The 16789-nt window shown below is 43.9% G+C and overlaps 1 protein-coding gene across 9 annotated transcripts in view; it reads right to left on the bottom strand.

The window, feature by feature from the left end:
• The window catches only part of Arhgef11 (Rho guanine nucleotide exchange factor 11), a 101031-nt gene extending 88434 nt beyond the window's left edge, over window positions 1-12597 (bottom strand). For all 9 annotated transcript variants that reach the window (XM_048357953.1, XM_048357954.1, XM_048357956.1 and 6 more), the window contains exon 1: window positions 11064-12597. In XM_048357953.1, coding sequence (XP_048213910.1) covers window positions 11064-11095 — 32 coding nt within the window. In that variant the 5' untranslated portion in view covers window positions 11096-12597. The remainder of the gene's footprint in view (window positions 1-11063) is intronic.
• Window positions 12598-16789: the final 4192 nt, after the last annotated feature.

Genomic DNA, 16789 nt, shown 5'->3' with positions numbered 1-16789 from the left:
TTGAGTCCTCTGTTCCTACTATTACCACTGTGATCCAGAAACTGATCATCTTTTGCCAAGATTGCTAAGAAAAAAAAGCCACAAAAAACTAGTAGCTGGCCTTCCTCACCTCAAGCTCTCTTGCAATTTACACAGTAATATCTAAGTTTTCTCTATAAACTAATATCTGAATTTTCTATCACCATACAAATACATACACTTTCCCTGGTTCCCCTTTCCCTACCACATAAAGTGTGAATACCTTTCTCCCCCCACGCTATGCACCCTGTCAACCACCTCTCTGGACTCTACAAACACCGACAATCTTACCATTTCCAAGCCACACCATGTTTGGTTGTACAAAAGTTTCCCCATGTTGTTTTCCTTGTCCAGAACGCCTCCTTTCCCTTCCACCTAAATAATCTTAACTTAGCTATTCTCGCTAGCATCAGCTATCCAGTTTTCTGGAAATATATATATATATATATATATATATATTTTTTTTTTTTTTTTTTTGGCCAGTCCTAGGGCTTGAACTCAGGGCCTGAGCACTGTCCCTGGCTTCTTTTAGTTCAAGGATAGCACTCTACCTCTTGAGCCACAGCGCCACTTCTGGCCTTTTCCGTCTATGTGGTAAAGAGGAATTGAACCCAGGCCTTCATGCATGGTACGCAAGCACTCTACCACTAAGCCACATTCCCAGCCCACTTTTTTTTTTTTAATTAGGGTTTCACTATATAGCTCAGGCTGGGCTCAAACTCATGATCCTATCTTCTTCTTGTCTCAACATCTTAAATGCTAGGAGTATAGGCACAGGACCTTTTTGGTATACAAAAAGACTGAGCACAAAAAGATTGAGTTATGCACAATGTTCGTGTTGTTTCATTAACAACATTCCCAACAAGAATGTGAAGCTCCACATTCTTGTATGTTATCTAACAGAACTCTAGGAACTGAGCTGAGCATGAAGCCATTTGATAAATATTTGCAGTCCAACCAACTGACTTCTAACTGCTGTAGATTTTAGGTTACCACTTGGAAGGCTTTGTGATTTGAGGCCAGGTCATGACAAGTGAGTATACATCTCATCATAGCACTTTATATTCCACACAAATACTAAAGAGAAAGAAGCGAGGAATAAAGACTGAAATAACTCCACCGCAACTTTTCAAAGACCTTTTGCCGGGCTGGGAATATGGCCTAGTGGTAAAAGTGCTTGCCTCATATACATGAAGCCCTCGGTTCGATTCCCTAGCACCACATATATAGAAAACGGACAGAAGTAGCACTATGGCTCAAGTGGCAGAGTGCTAGGAGCAAAAAGAAGCCAGGGACAGTGCTCGGACCCTGAGTCCAAGCCCCAGGACTGGCCAAAAAAAAAAAAAAGACCTTTTTCCATACAACCTTGTATTAGTTGGATGATACTTAGGAGGAAGAAAATCTTAATGAATTCAGTAAAGATGGAGGGATGTTAGTGACCCTAGGGCTCACACTAAAGCCAGAATTAAGGCAGTAAAATGCTTTACAACTGCTGAATTTATGGAATCACCTTCCACAGAGATCACTGAAAACAGAACAAGCTCCCAACCTGTCTTTATTACCTCTCTGGAGTCAAGAAGAAAGAGCAAGGTGATTTCTTAAGGTTCTACTGAATTCCTATGATTTTCCCCTCAAATCTATCTGAATGTCTTAGCACCACAAATCTGAGTGTTCTTTCAGACCATAAAAATAACTTCCAGGGGGCTGGGGATATGGCCTAGTGGCTAGAGTGCTTGCCTCCTATACATGAAGCCCTGGATTCGATTCCCCAGCACCACATATACAGAAAATGGCCAGAAGTGACGCTGTGGCTCAAGTGGCAGAGTGCTAGCCTTGAGCAAAAAGAAGCCAGGGACAATGCTCAGGCCCTGAGTCCAAGCCCCAGGACTGGCCAAAAAAAAATAATAATAACTTCCAAATCCTACTGCAATACTATTAGGAGCCACAGACTCGTAGTTTCTGTCTAACATTTCCACATCCCTGTTCTGCCATTTTCCTTTTCCATTTTCATCAAACAGCTATTTCCTTTCATTTTCCTTGGTTTTCCAGAAGGCCAGAAATGATTCCTAAAAGGAAGTCTTGGCTCACTGAAAGAAATGACACAAAACATTCTGTTTTCAGAAACTCAAAAATTATTGCAAAAGGGAAGCAAATCTTTGAGGCTGGCTATCCTAACTCACTCATTTTTCCAGCTAAGAAAAGTGAAGTCTAATTAGGTAATGGTTAGGCTCATGCCCATAATCCTAGTTACTCAAGAGGCTGAGATCTGAAGATCCCAGTTCAAAGCCAGACCAGGCAGACAAATCTGAGAGACTTTTTATCTCCAATTAACCATCCAAAAGCTGGGATGGAGGGCTTAAAAGAGGCACAAGTGGAAAAGTGCTAGCTTTAAGCATAAATGCTACTGAAGAGTGCAAGGCCTGGAGTCCAAGCCCCAGTACCAGAACACATAAAAAAGGAAAACTGAGGTCCGTGACCTACTTAAAAGCAAAGCTGGCCCCAGCACCCAGATCTACTAATTAGGATGCCGGTTTCTTCCCTCAAACTCATAATCACCTTTCACAGATCAAACCTGGCCATATTTTATTTATTTTTTTTTTTGAGACCAGATCAGCAGCTTCTTTGTCCTATTTGTCCAGGAGTGAGGGAATGACCTCAGATGCCACTTGCAGGTCTATGCCTGAGCCTTTCCCCAATATGGTAATGAGGAAAAGAAGGAAGAGCATAGAGTCCACAAAGAAAAGTTTCCAAGCTGCATGATACATCTTTCAAGTAAGTTTTAAAACAATAAACCAATAAACAGATTTTTAGCAGCAATGTCGCTATGAAAATATGAAAGCAGATTCAGTACATATAGATTAAAATTATTCATCCTATACTTCACAGAATTTCACAGTCAACAAAACCCTTTCACCTATATCAGAATCCTGGATCTTTAAAAGAACACTATCCAAACTCCAGTTACCAAACTCTATTCTGGAGAGATTACAAGCTTCTAGAATCTCCTTACTTTTTTTTTTTTTTTTTCCCAGTCCTAGGGCTTGAACTCAGGGACTGAGCACTGTCCCTGGCTTCTTTTTGCTCAAGGCTAGCACTCTACTTCCACAGCACCACTTCTGGCCTTTTCTGTTTATGTGGTGCTGAGGAATTGAACCCAGGGCTTCATGCATGCTAGGCAAGCACTCTACTGCTAAGCCACATTCCCAGCCCCTCTCCTTATCTTTATACTGATTTCCTTTGTACCCTTCACAAAATATTTTTATTGTATTTTTTTTCAGTAGTACTGACATTAGAACTCAGGGTCCTCATATTTGGCTAGGCAGGTGCTCTTAACCACTAAGCCCAACTTCCAGCACTAATTTTTTGCTTATTATGAACCACCCACCTGTTAGGCTTCCTATATAGGTAGGTACATGTGAACAACACTTTGCTTAGCATTTCCTTAAGATGGGCTTACATGAACTTTTCTACCTGAATTGGCCCTGAACCATGATCAAGCTATTAGTGCGCGTGTGTGTGTGTGTGTTACTCTTGGGACTTGAACTCAGAGCCTGGGTGCTGTCCCTGAGCTTTTTTGTTCAGGGCTCTACTTCTGGCTTTTTGGTGGTTAATCACAGACTTTCCTACCCAGACTGGCTTGGAACTATGATCTTCAGATCTCAGCCTCTTGAGTAGCTAGGATTATACAGATGTGAGCCACCAGTACCTGGCTTGGTTCTTTTATTTTTGATGAACTCATATGCATTTTTATATTTTGTGTGTGCTCCTAAACAGAAGGACAGGGGCTCTGCCTGGCAGTACTTTATAAAAAAAGCTTTCACAAATGTATTAACTAAAGGGTGCTCTACCAGTAATGTTTCTGAGTATCTAAAATTAAGCTTTGCCTGCTTCTGCTCATAATGATGATTAATCGCCAAATGTTTCATCTGTAAATCCAGTGTCATCTCTAATCTTACATCCCTAGATGTGAACAAATGCCATATTTTGGAAAAGACTCAGAACTTCAGAGTACTTACTATTTGTAGCTCTAGATCTCTATCATGGTTCTAGAAGGCCAACCTTCTGACCGAAGCAGCTCAGATAAATGCCTGGGGATTTCTTGGTCCCAGAGCTCTATAAAGACCAGAAACTCAAGAAGAAAGAGATACTTTACAGGGATTTGGACTGATTAAACTCAGGGGCCATTTGCTCAACTGACTTGCTTGCTTGGCTGATGCTACAACTTGAGCTCAGCCCAGCTTTTTGCTGGTCAATTAGAGATGGAGTCTCAGGGGCAGGGTCTGCCTGGACTGGCTTTGAACCTCAATCTTCCAGGTCTCAGCCTCCTAAGTAGCTAAGATAACAGATGCAAGTCACCTGCATCTGACTAGTTCTGGATTTATTCTTAATTAGGAAAGTCCTATGCTTCTACAACAAGGAATGGCTAGAGATAAACAAAACAAATCCTTTCTGGGGTTAGGATGTAGCTCAGTCATAAAGTACTTGCTTAGTATTCAAGAGACCCTGGGTTCTATCTCTAGCCCTTGAAAAGAAGCAAAAAGAAGGAATGAAAGCAGACAGGAAAGGAGGGAAAGGACATAAACAAAATAATTCCTTTCTATCTCCATTACTGAACATTCAAAGTGAGTCATAGAAGATGAACTCTTTCCCATTCATCAAAATTCCTTGGAAAAGACTCAACAACTTTCCTCTATTCAGTGTTCTAGTAACATCACCAAACCATGGCCACTATAAAAATATTCCTCCTAGGACTGGGAATGTGGCTTTGTGGTAGAGTGCTTGCCTACCATGCATGAAGGCCTGGGTTCGATTCCTCAGTACCACATAAACAGAAAAAGCCGGAAGTGGCGCTGTGGTTCAAGAGGTAGAGTGCTAGCCTTGAGCAAAAAGAAGCCAGGGACAGTGCTCAGGCCCTTAGTTCAACCCCAGGACTGGCAAAAAAAAAAAAAAAATGTATATATATACATATATACATATTCTTCTTTAGTAATCTTGTGTTCTTCTGAATAAAGAAAGCTTCTTCACTTTGCTTAATTAAAAAAAAAAAATCAGGGGCTGGGGATATGGCCTAGTGGCAAGAGTGCTTGCCTCGTATACATGAGGCCCTGGGTTCAATTCCCCAGCACCACATATGCAGAAAATGGCCAGAAGTGGTGCTGTGGCTCAAGTGGCAGAGTGCTAGCCTTGAGCAAGAAGAAGCCAGGGACAGTGCTCAGGCCCTGAGTCCAAGCCCCAGGACTGGCCAAAAAAAAAAAAAAAATCAGGGTCTGGGAATATGGCCTAGTGGTAGAGTGCTTGCCTCGTATACATGAAGCCTGGGGTTCGATTCCTCAGCATCACATATATAGATAAAAGCCAGAAGTGGCGCTGTGGGTCAAGTGGTAGAGTGCTAGCCTTGAGCCAAAAGAAGCCAGGGACAGTGTTCAGGCCCTGAGTCCACGCCCCAGGACTGGCAACAAAACAAAACAAATAAAAGAAAACAAAAAATCAGGCCAGGCACCAGTGGCTCTTGCCTATAATCTTAGGTATTCAGAAGGATGAGATTTAAGGATTGCGTTTTGAAGCCAGCCCCATCAGGAAAGTCCATGACTCTTTCCTCTAATAAATCACAAAAAGCTGGAAGTGGAACTGTGGCTTAATAGAGCCCTAGTCTTAGTGTAAAAAAGGGGAGGTGGCTAGGTCTTGAGTTCAAGCCTGAGGACCGGCTTAAAAAAAAATCAGTATTTTGTTTTGGTCTACTTAGCTTAGTAAGTAGTACATAAGGCCAAATCCATGAGCTTACCATCTCAAACTTATATAGAGGTTTTATTTATTTATTTTTGCCAATCCTGGAACTTGAACTCAGGGCCTGGGCACTGTCCCTGAGCTTCTTTTGCTCAGGGCTAGTGTTCTACCACTTGAGCCACAGCACCACTTCCAGCTTTTTCTGTTTATGTGGTACTGAGGTATCAAACCCAGGACTTCATGCATGCTAGGCAAGCACTCTGCCACTAAGCCATATTCCCAGTCCTTATAGAGAGTTTTATAGTTTAGAAAACAATTTGAAGTATATTATTGCATCTGATTTCTTCCTCTCAACACTCCTGTTAGGAATATGCAATAAACAATCTTCAAATAGCACACAGCATACAAGTATGAACTGGAAAGTACTTTACATAATGAAATACAACTGTTTTACATATGAGGAAGCCAGAAGAGGCATGTGACTGGCCCAAGGTCACATAGTGAAGGGGAAAACCAGGGTTCAAACCAAGAATGCTAGGCTTAAATGCAATACTTCTCTGATTTGGTCCTCATTTGAGCTAACTTTGTGCAAAGAAAAGCTGTTATCATGGATGCAAATTATCTAACTCAGGGCCATCTCAGAAATACTTGCCAGTTTTCTGGCTTAGCAAAATATTATCATTAATGTAAAATAATTAAATATCATAATCTCTGCTCATAGTATCAAACATTTTTATGAAGTCTTGAAAAGAATATAAAGAGGCAATAAACTGTCCACGGACAAAAACTGAAAGGAGCATGAACAGCAATACTATCTTATCTCTTAGTAACAAGTGAAAAACACTAAAAGACAAAGATCACTTGGCAATTACTTCCTGCATTCTACGGACATATCACTAGCTAACTGGGAATGTGGCTTAGTGCTAGAGTGCTTGCCTAGAATCCATGAAGCCCTGGGCTTGATTCTTCAGTACCACATAAACAGAAAAAGCAAGAAGTGGCACTGTGGCTCATGTGGTGGAGTGTTAGCCTTGAGCAAAAGAAGCTCAGGGACAGTGGTCAGGCCCTGAGTTCAAGCCCCAGACTGGCAAAAAAAAAAAAAAAGGAATCACTAGCCAATTGAGAAAATTAAATATAAGATTGCCAAATTGATATTTCCACAGTCATCTTTAAACCACAATGTTTCCAAACATATGGTCTTCTACTACATCCTTTATCTTCTAGAAAATACACATCACCTAGGGAACCTTTTCTAATTGGTCTAATTTTGATTATATAGAAATGAACAGGGGGAGGGGGCAATGAGGGACGAGGTAACAAACAGTACAAGAAATGTATCCAATGCCTAATGTATGAAACTGTAACCTCTCTGTAATTCAGTTTGATAATAAAATATATATATAAAAGAAATGAACATATGAATGCTGAAACCACCTAAAATGGAAGAATTTACAGTTCCTGATATGTTCACTCATTCAAACATTTGTCAAACATTTCTGCAGCACCTACCACACAAAAAACACCTAGCTGGGTACACAGGACATCAGAGGGGGCTGGGAATATGGCTTAGCAGTAGAGTACTTGCCTTGCATGCATGAAACCCTGGGTTCAATTCCTCAGCACCACATAAACAGAAAAGGCCAGAGTGACGCTATGGCTCAAGTGGTAGAGTGTTAGACATGAGCAAAAAGAACCCAGGGGGGCTGGGGATATAGCCTAGTGGCAAGAGTGCCTGCCTCAGATACACGAGGCCCTAGGTTCGATTCCCCAGCACCACATATACAGAAAACGGCCAGAAGCTGCGCTGTGGCTCAAGTGGCAGAGTGCTAGCCTTGAGCGGGAAGAAGCCAGGGACAGTGCTCAGGCCCTGAGTCCAAGGCCCAGGACTGGCCAAAAAAAAAAAAAAAAAAGAACCCAGGGATAGTACTCAGGCCCTGAGTCCAAGCCCCAGGACTGGCAAAAAAAAAAAAAAAAAAAAAAAAAAGAACATCAAACAGGTAAACCAAATGCAGTCTTTACTTTCACCAAACTGGCAGACTTGTCTTTGGAAGTTGTTTTGTTTTGCTTTTTGAGAAAGAATCTTTTTATGTAGCCCAAAGTGACCTTGAATTCCCTATGTAGCTCAGACTGGCTTCAAACTCTTGATCCCCCTGCCTTAGCCTCCTGAGCAGATTATAGGGCTGTATCACCATGTATGGTTAGGTAGTTTGTTGTGCTTCCTTCCCAGTTACCCACTTAAGACTGCTGCTTTTTTTTAATTATTTATTTTTATTTTTTAATTTTTTTTGCCAGTCCTGGGCTTTGGACTCAGAGCCTGAGCACTGTCCTGGCTTCTTTTTTCATTCAAGGCTAGCACTCTACCACTTGAGCCACAGCGCCACTTCTGGCTGTTTTCTATATATGTGGTGCTGGGGAATTGAATCCAGGGCTTCATGTATGTGAGGCAAGCACTCTTGCCTCTAGGCCATATTCCCAGCCTAGACTGCATGTTTTTTTGTGAATAAGGACTGTGTACTTTTACTTTCTGGTTACAGCATCTATACAAGCCTCTCTACACAGAAAACTAAGAAGCTGAAAGAGAAAAGAGTCTCTAACTTCATGTCTGCAGCATTTCCTTCCATTGGTCCCTCCATTATGGTATAAGGCAGTGAATTATTTAAAATTCGTAAGGTGCTGGATCTGGAATGTCAAAAGGTTCAACAGAATGAGCTATACAGTGCAGCTAGTTGGAGATAGGTAGAAGGGGACTTGAGTTCCATAAATGACTCTCTTACTAGGGAGTCAGTCAGAGAAGGACAAAGATGTTCCCACCTTCAAATCTGCAATATCCCATTAGGAAAACATGGTTCTTTAACTTCAAGAATTAAAGGTACGGAGTGGGAGGGAATGCTTGGCCTCTGAAGAGGCCTACTCTACTGCCAAAGAGCAAAATGGTGCCTAACACATTCTACCGGATGAGTCTATAAACTTAGTCAAACAGGTTGGAACAATAACAAGGGCCAGCCAGGCATTCCAAATCAGAAGACCTGGGTTTGTGTCCCAATTCTGACACTAGGTATGATGGCACTGGCAAGCCAGGAATCTACTTTGAGCCTCAGTTATCTCTTCCACAAAATGGAAGTGACAACTTGATTTGTCTACCTCACAGAAACATGGTGAGGCTCAAAAAAGACATACTGAAGGCTGGGAATGTAGCTTAGTGGTAGAGTGCTTGCCTAGCATGCATGAAGCCCTGGGTTCAATTCCTCAGTACCACATAAACAGAAAAAGCCAGAAGTGGTGCTGTGGCTCAAGTGGTAGAGTGCTAGCCTTGAGCAAAAGAAGCTCAGGGGGAGTGCCCAGGCTCTGAGTTCAAGCTCCAGGGCTGGAAAAAAGATATAGTGTATGAAAGCACTTAGGAAAACCTTAACATACTATACAGATACTGACAATCTCTGTGAGGATATCCAAACTCAGAGGAACAGCACTCAATACACCTAAACCCAATAAGCTTTACTACTTCTTCCTTCTTGCATTCCTCAACACCTCGGTTTTCTTCTTCTCACGCACCTCAATTCCCAGAAACAGTTTACCAACCAAACCTTAAAAAGGCAGGAGCACTAATTCCTAACCTGCAAGAGGTGGAAAGGACAGCTGGGACAGCTGTATACAGCATTTTATCTCTTTGTTCGGACATACCTCAGTTACCACCCTCCAGGGTCAAATGACAGAGAGGCCAATAGGAAAAAGGGAATTGGGACTACCCATATATCCTTTGTGGGTAGTTGCCTTTCCTCTACTGTCAAATAAAGTTCTTCATCTAAGGACTGCTGAAAAAATAGGATAAATGGGACCGTGTGGCAATACAGATTAGCTTTTAGGAGATAGATGATATGCATTTTGGGCCTGATTCCACTGTAAAAACAAAATTATTAGTATGAATTACCACAGGTTAACCAAGACAGTACGAGCAACTGCTTCTTGGAAGATAGTCTTCCTGCTTGGTACAGGAGTTCATGCTTGTAAACCTGGCTATTCAGGAGGCTGAGATATGAGGATTATGGTTTGAAGCCAGACTGGCAGTCCGTCAAACTCTTATCTCCAATAAACTACCAAAAAAAGCCAGAAGTAGAGCTGTGGCTCAAGTGGTAGAGTGCTAGCCTTAAGCAAAAGAAGCTCAGGGACAGTGCCCAGGCCCTGAGTTCAAGCCCCAGAACTGGCATGCGTGTGCACGCATGCGCGCACACACACACACACACACACACACACAAATAAAACAGTCTTCCTTATCATTTTTTTGCACAGGCTCAGTCCTTTCATTTGCTTATTCTACCCTCCAACCTTTCACCAGCTCAGTGAGTATGGGACACCCAAAGAACACACCTCCCTCAAGAGCCTTTGAGAGGGAAGGGCTGAGATGAAGGGAAAAGGGAGAAACCTTACAAAGTTGTACTTATACTTCCAAGGAAAGAATATATAATGTTAACACTATAATGTTAACAGTGACAGAGAAGGCTAGGCAGATTCTTGGGAGGAAATATATATGCTCAGATGACTCATCCCCAGGGTCTCTGCTCATCAAACCTAAGAACCTACAACAACTCCTGGCTCCAGGAAGAGAGAAAGTGTATTTTGCAAAGTCAAACTTCTTAAGAATCACTTGGAAGATGAAACCAAGAGCATTAGCCAGTTGACAGGTCTCTGTTTCAACTCTAAGCTTAGAGGGGAGGATATTCCAATGGGACCTAAGCATTTGGGGGTTCTATCAACCATTGGTAAGAATTCAGATCTGCATAGTCCCATCACTTGGGCCAAGAACATCTTTCCCCATTCTAGAAATGGAATCCACCCTATTACCATTCCCTACCATTCCACAACAACCAGCATGGAGGAGGCCTCCGCCCCTTCCAGGGCCCTCCTTCCCCCAACAACTCCAGCACCTAAAGCCTATCCCTAGCCAACCACTGGAGTTCACATGACCAGGCTCCTTGGCTACCCATCCATAGGTTGGCAAGTTGGGAACCCAAATGCAGACTCTAGCCTAGACAAAAATCAAAAGCCACTGGACTCACTACCCTCTCCCTTCCCTTCTCTTGGCTTTTCAGCTAGTTGCTTAAAAACTCCCAATCAGAAAGAATGTTTTCAACAGGGACACACACAGAGGTAACATAAACATACATGCCAAGAGCAGTCCCCAGAGATCAATGCTCTACCCCACCAATTTCCACAACACACAAATTCTTTTTTCCCCCACCCTTTATCAAGATGCAAACCATCACCTCCATCACCTCCCAGCTTTTCCTTTAATAAGTGCAGAAAACCCAAATTATTGGCAAACCTACCTGTCTATACTCTGAGGTAACCTTACACTCATGGTTTCGCGGTGTCTCCAGGGTTCCAGAATCTTGAAGCCTCAAGGTCTTGATCAGGACTAAATCTTGTCGCAATTTTTAAGAAAGGTGAGAGGAGGGACACCCAACTTGAAGACTGGATCCTTTTTCCTTCCAGTTCTCAGGACCCGGGTGACTGCAACTCCATTCTACTTCTACCAGCTAACATGTTCTCCTTTCTTGGCCCCTTTCCCCTCCCCCCCTTAAAAAAACACGAAAAGAAAAGAGGAAAAACTATGACCTTCTTAAAAACCAAAATCCCAACCACAAATCTCTTCAAGTTTAGCACTGTGGGCTGAAAAAAAAAATGAACCACATAAAGAATGTGCCTTCAAAATATCAGTCTTAACTGCAAAACACAGATAAAAACCATCCTTTTAATCCAGTTTTCCCAGCTGTCCTTCTGTTGGCAAGGAAGCCTCAAGCTCCAAAAGGTGGGGGGAAAATTTTTCTCTGATCTCCAATGTTTAAAATGACAACAGCAGAATTATTTGAGGGAAGGGAAGAAAAAAAAATAAGACGAATAAATCCGAAATGACACTTGGGGGAAAAAAAATCTTCCAGGTGATTTATACAATTAAAAAAAATAAATTAAAACCATACAATAGTATGTACACTGCAACACTCCTTACTAGTCCAGTGCAACCATTCCCAACCCTGGGAATAAAAATCGGTGGATTTTCTTTGAAAAATAAAAATTTTAAAAGGGAAGTTTTTACGTTAAAGAGCCTCAAATTCTGGAATGAGCCAATCACCCACAAACAACAACAACAAAAATCACAGAACACCTGAAAGGCTTTTAACCATTTTAAAATGGTAGCACTGCCCCCACAGAGCGGAGGGGACCTCTGGAAATATCCCTCCCTCTCTCTTTCTCTCTCTCTCTCCCCTTTAAACTTGCAGGTCCCTGCACCTACCTCAGCCTGACCCTCAGACCCAGCCTACGTGCGGCCTTTTTCGGGAAGGCGATTTCCTGAGTTACTTCTGCTGCTCTGCAGCTCCACATCCAGGCTCCGAAATGTTCTCTCGCCTCAGCCTCCATGAAACGGAGATTTCGCTTCCCCTCGCTCCCCCTTTCTCTCTCTCTCTCTCCTCTCTCTCTTTTGCTCCCGGTCAAAAATGAAAAAAAAACAAAACACAAAACAAAAACTGCTCCCTTATTCCTTGTGGACAATTATTGTGGACTGGAGTTCGGGTGGGTTTTTCCTCCGCATCGGCTCCCAGAAAATCCGGACGCCTCGGCCTCTCCTTCCTCCCTTCTCGCCCCTTCCCAAGCTCAGGCAGGAGAAACCCACCGCGCCCGGCGCGGGACCGCCGGCCGGGCCTGGGCTCCCGGCCCCGCTCGTCCGCCCGGCCGCCCGGCCGCCGCGCTCCGGCCTCCGCAGCCGCTTGGGACTCGGGTTCGGGCGCTGGTTGAGAAACCGCGGCGGCGGCGGCGTCCGGCTCCCAGCGTCGCGGCCCCGTTCGCCTCCTTCCGGGCCCCTTCCGCCGCCCGCCCCCCCTCCTCGGCTCGCCGCTCGCTCGGGCGCAGGCCCGGCCGGCGCCCCCTCCTGCCCCGCTCGGCGCCCTGCTCCTTCCCCGAGAGCCTTTCTCCTTCCCTCGCTCCGGAGGGGGCGTGGTCGGTGGCTCCTCCCCCTCGCCGCGCCGCGCCGTGCTGCCGCGCCGCGCCGGCCCCCGCCCGCCGGCCTTTCCCCTCACGCCGCCGCAGCCGAGCGAGAGCGGGGTGGGCGGGGTTGGCTGACTGACCGCCTTTCCCTCGGCCGCCCGACCCCCCACCCTGGCCCGGCCGGGCGCGGCCCGGCCCTGGCTTCGCCTCACGCCCGGCCTCCGACGACCCTGGTCGCCGCTCCTCGCCCGGACCTCCGCGCGGCCTAGCTGGTCTCCGTGCGGCCTGCGGGCGACCCTGGTCCCACCCCGCGCCGCAGCCTGGGGCCCTTTTCCCCCAACCCCGACTTCAGCCCTGGACTCCACCTTTGTTCCTTACGGCTTCCCACCCACCCTGCCTTGGTGCCCGCGGTGCTGGGTGGCAGGGGGTTGGTGGGGGGCTCCTCTCCCTTGTGGCTCTCCCTCTCTAGTAGTCTCCAAGAATTTGCCGCAGCCACCCCCCCACCCCAGATGCGTCCTCGATTAGCACGGGTGCCACACCGGGCCGTGGGCGAATGCGATGGCAGCGGCTTTCCACGGGAGTTCTGTGCCCATCGCTCCCTCTCGTAGAATCGCAGCGTGTCCACCTGATAGGAGTCGGGGCTCCCGGGTTGTGATTAAAAATAAGATTCAAAAAAGGAACTCTTCCCTGAGGACTGCGGAGTGGACTTTGTCTTTTGAACTAGAGAGACAGGCTAACCACGGGCACGGGGTGTTTTGCGTGTATGCTGTCTTCCACACCTCCTGTTCTTTGGGGGAAGGTGTGTGTGCGTGTGTGTGTGTGTACTCGTGCGCATTTGGGGGAAGGTGTGTGCATGTAAGTGTGTGTACTCATGCGCATTTGGGGGAAGGTGTGTGCGTGTAAGTGTACTCGTGTGCATTCCTAAGCCCTGAGTGCCCCCACTTGTGCGAAGCAGAGAAAAGGAGGGGAAAAGTCACTGATAAGCACTGACTGAGGACTTACTAAACCCAGAGCTTTCCATACATCCTATCCAGTACAGCCAGGCAAATAGGACTTTGCTGTTGTTTTGGATAGTAAATGTTAACCGAAGGCCAAAATATCTGTCAATGGCTTAGTCCCCAGCTTGGGAGTGTTCAAAGTGGTGACAGCTTCAAAAGGGAGAAGAAGGGTTCCTAGTGAAGGATCTTTTAAGTCATCAAAGAGAGTTGGCAACCCCGGTCTTTTCCTCTGTCTTTTGCTCCAGTGTTTGTTATTTGTCAGTGGTGAGGCTTGAATTCTGGGCCTGGGCACCATCCCTGAGCTCTTCTGCTCAAGGCTAGCCCTCTATGCCTTGAGCCACAATGCCACTTTTCCGGTGGTTAATTGGAGATAAGAGTCTCACAGATTTTCCTGCCCAGGCTGGCTTTGAACTGTGATCCTCAGATCTCAGACTCCTGAGTAGCTAAGATTATAGGCCTGAGCCACTGGAGCGCGACTGGCTTTGCTTTTCCTTACATTTTTTTGGTATAATGTGCTGTTTAGATATAGACTCAGATGAATAGGGCCAGTTAATTGTGAAGTGAAACCTCTAAATAGAGCCAAAGTAAGTCTTATTTTTTTATTATTATTATATTGTCAAGGTGCTGTACAGAAGGGTTACAGTTATGTGTGTAAGCTTCTTTTTTTATGAGTTGATTATCTCAAATGTTTGTGATAGAAAGCTAACACAAACTCCATGCCTCTCCACCAATCCCTAGGTTAGAACCCCAAAGATGCATTCTGTCCCACATCTGAGACACTACAGGCCAAATTGCTTCTAGTTTTATTGTGCTCCCTTCCCATACCATCTGGGCAGAGAATGTTCCCAAATGTTGGCATTTCTGTGGTAGTACCTTAGTGGTCACCAAATATTTTAAAATATTTTCCTAGTATATGTAGTGTGTGTGTGTGTGTGTGTGTGTGTGTGTGTGAGCTTTTTTGCTCAAGGTTAGCACTCTACCGGTTTGAGCCACAGCTCCACTTTTAGGTTTTTTGGTAGTTAATTGGAGATAAGAGTCTCATGGACTTTCCTTCCCAGGCTGACTTTGAACTGTGTTCCTTATATCTCAGCCTCTCGAGTAGCTAGGATTGCAGGTATGAGTCACTGATGCCTGGCATTAGTATATGTAATATTTTTAAACAATTATGTATATGTATTTTACTACATTTCATAAAACATCATATACCCTATAAAACACTACCTACTGTAGAAATTTTAAAAGGTTAAATGTATTTTTTTGTTTTGTTTTTGCCAGTCCTGGGGCTTGAACTCAGGACCTCTGCACTGTCCCTGGCTTCTTTTTGCTCAAGGCTTGTACTCTACCACTTGAGCCACAGCACCACCTCTGGCTTTTTCTATATATGTGGTACTGAGGACTCGAACCCAAGCTTCATGTATGCAAGGCAAGCACTTTACCATTAGGCCATATTCACAGCCTCTAAGTATATTTTTAAATCAGCTACTGATACTTTAAATCAATAATCGAAACTACCTCGGAGGCTGAGATCTCATTGACTACATAAATTGAGCAGAAGAGTCCATCAGAACTCTTCTCAAGCAGGAGCCAGTTCAGTGGCCTGGGCCTGTCATTCTAGACTAAATAAGCAGATGGCACTATAGGTGAATACCTAGGTAGAAACCAAGACTCTATCTCAAAATAACATAAAAAAACTGCTATAGGTGAGGTTCAGCAACACACTCCAGTGCCCGAGTTCCTTCCCCAATACCACCAGTAAATAAATAAATAAAATACACTTTAGAAATTACCTTTTTCTTTTCTTAAGTGAAAATGTCTGCCTTAACTGGAAAAAAGTAGAATATCCTTGATTGCATTCAATAAATCACAATGCCCATTTTCCAATCCTGTTCACCAATGATACAAAGCTCTGAATCCAAATTCACTAGTAAATTTGCATCTAAAGTCAATCAGTTCTTGAATGATTGAAAGGTGTTACATTTTTATAAAAGTGTTAAATTCACTAATAAGCTCCATTTAGATTTTAAAAGCAGGTTTAAATATTCAGTTTCCTGGTTTTTTCAAGTATTCAGACAAAAGTTTTTATAAGTGAAACACTGATTTTCTTCATAAAAAGTCACAAAATTGGAAATATTTTAGTAATTCATTTACAAAATGTTTTTCCTTAGAAAAACAGTGCCTTTCTCATAAACTTGTCATCTTCACCTTGAAGGGACTGATTACAGGGGTGCTTTGTATTTTGAAAGTAAAAGACATTCTCAAAGAACACTGTGAAATAAAATGTGTATCTCTTTTTTGTTCAATATCTCAGGCCTTTCCCAGGAGACTTCTAGCCTGCAAAGCAAAGATTTTCATGGCCATTCTTCCTGTCGCTAAGAAAAAACAAACAAACATAAACATTGTGGCAATTAACAGGCTTGCTTTTGTTCATTGGATGGCATAATACTGAAGAAAATAAATGTCAACTATGATGTTACCTTTGGTTCTTGGAAACTCCTTACTATTTCATGTGACAGATGACTTATGACATAGTGATTGAGTGAGTGCACTAAGTCACTAGCATTAGAAAAGCTTAAATAATTACTTTTGGTATAGCTAAATACTGTTCTGTGTACATTTCCTTATGCTTACCAGTGAATCTCCGTGCATACTATTGAGGAGTACAAAGTAGCTTTTTTTTTTTTTTTTTTTTGGCCAGTCCTGGGGCTTGGACTCAGGGCCTGAGCACTGTCCCTGGCTTCTTTTTGCTCAAGGCTAGCACTCTGCCGCTTGAGCCACAGCGCACTTCTGGCCATTTTCTGTATATGTGGTGCTGGGGAATCGAACCCAGGGCCTCATGTATATGAGGCAGGCACTCTTGCCACTAGGTCATATCCCCAGCCCACAAAGTAGCTTTTAAAAGACAGAGGTCATTGAAGCAAGTTGGCCATTTAAATGAACTGCAAATCTTAGTTTGAAAGCCAAAATAAAGTAGATTGTATCCAATACAAAACTAGGTTGTAAGGATCTGGAGGAAGCTGTTGATTATTGGAAAGAGCACTGTATTAAGAATCCGAAGAACTTAATCGATTCTGGAC

The sequence above is a fragment of the Perognathus longimembris genome, chromosome 11 (assembly GCF_023159225.1).
Source record: "Perognathus longimembris pacificus isolate PPM17 chromosome 11, ASM2315922v1, whole genome shotgun sequence".
Taxonomy (NCBI): domain Eukaryota; kingdom Metazoa; phylum Chordata; class Mammalia; order Rodentia; family Heteromyidae; genus Perognathus; species Perognathus longimembris.
The sequence above is the reverse complement of the archived record's forward strand: the minus strand, read 5'-3'. Positions and strand labels throughout refer to the sequence as shown.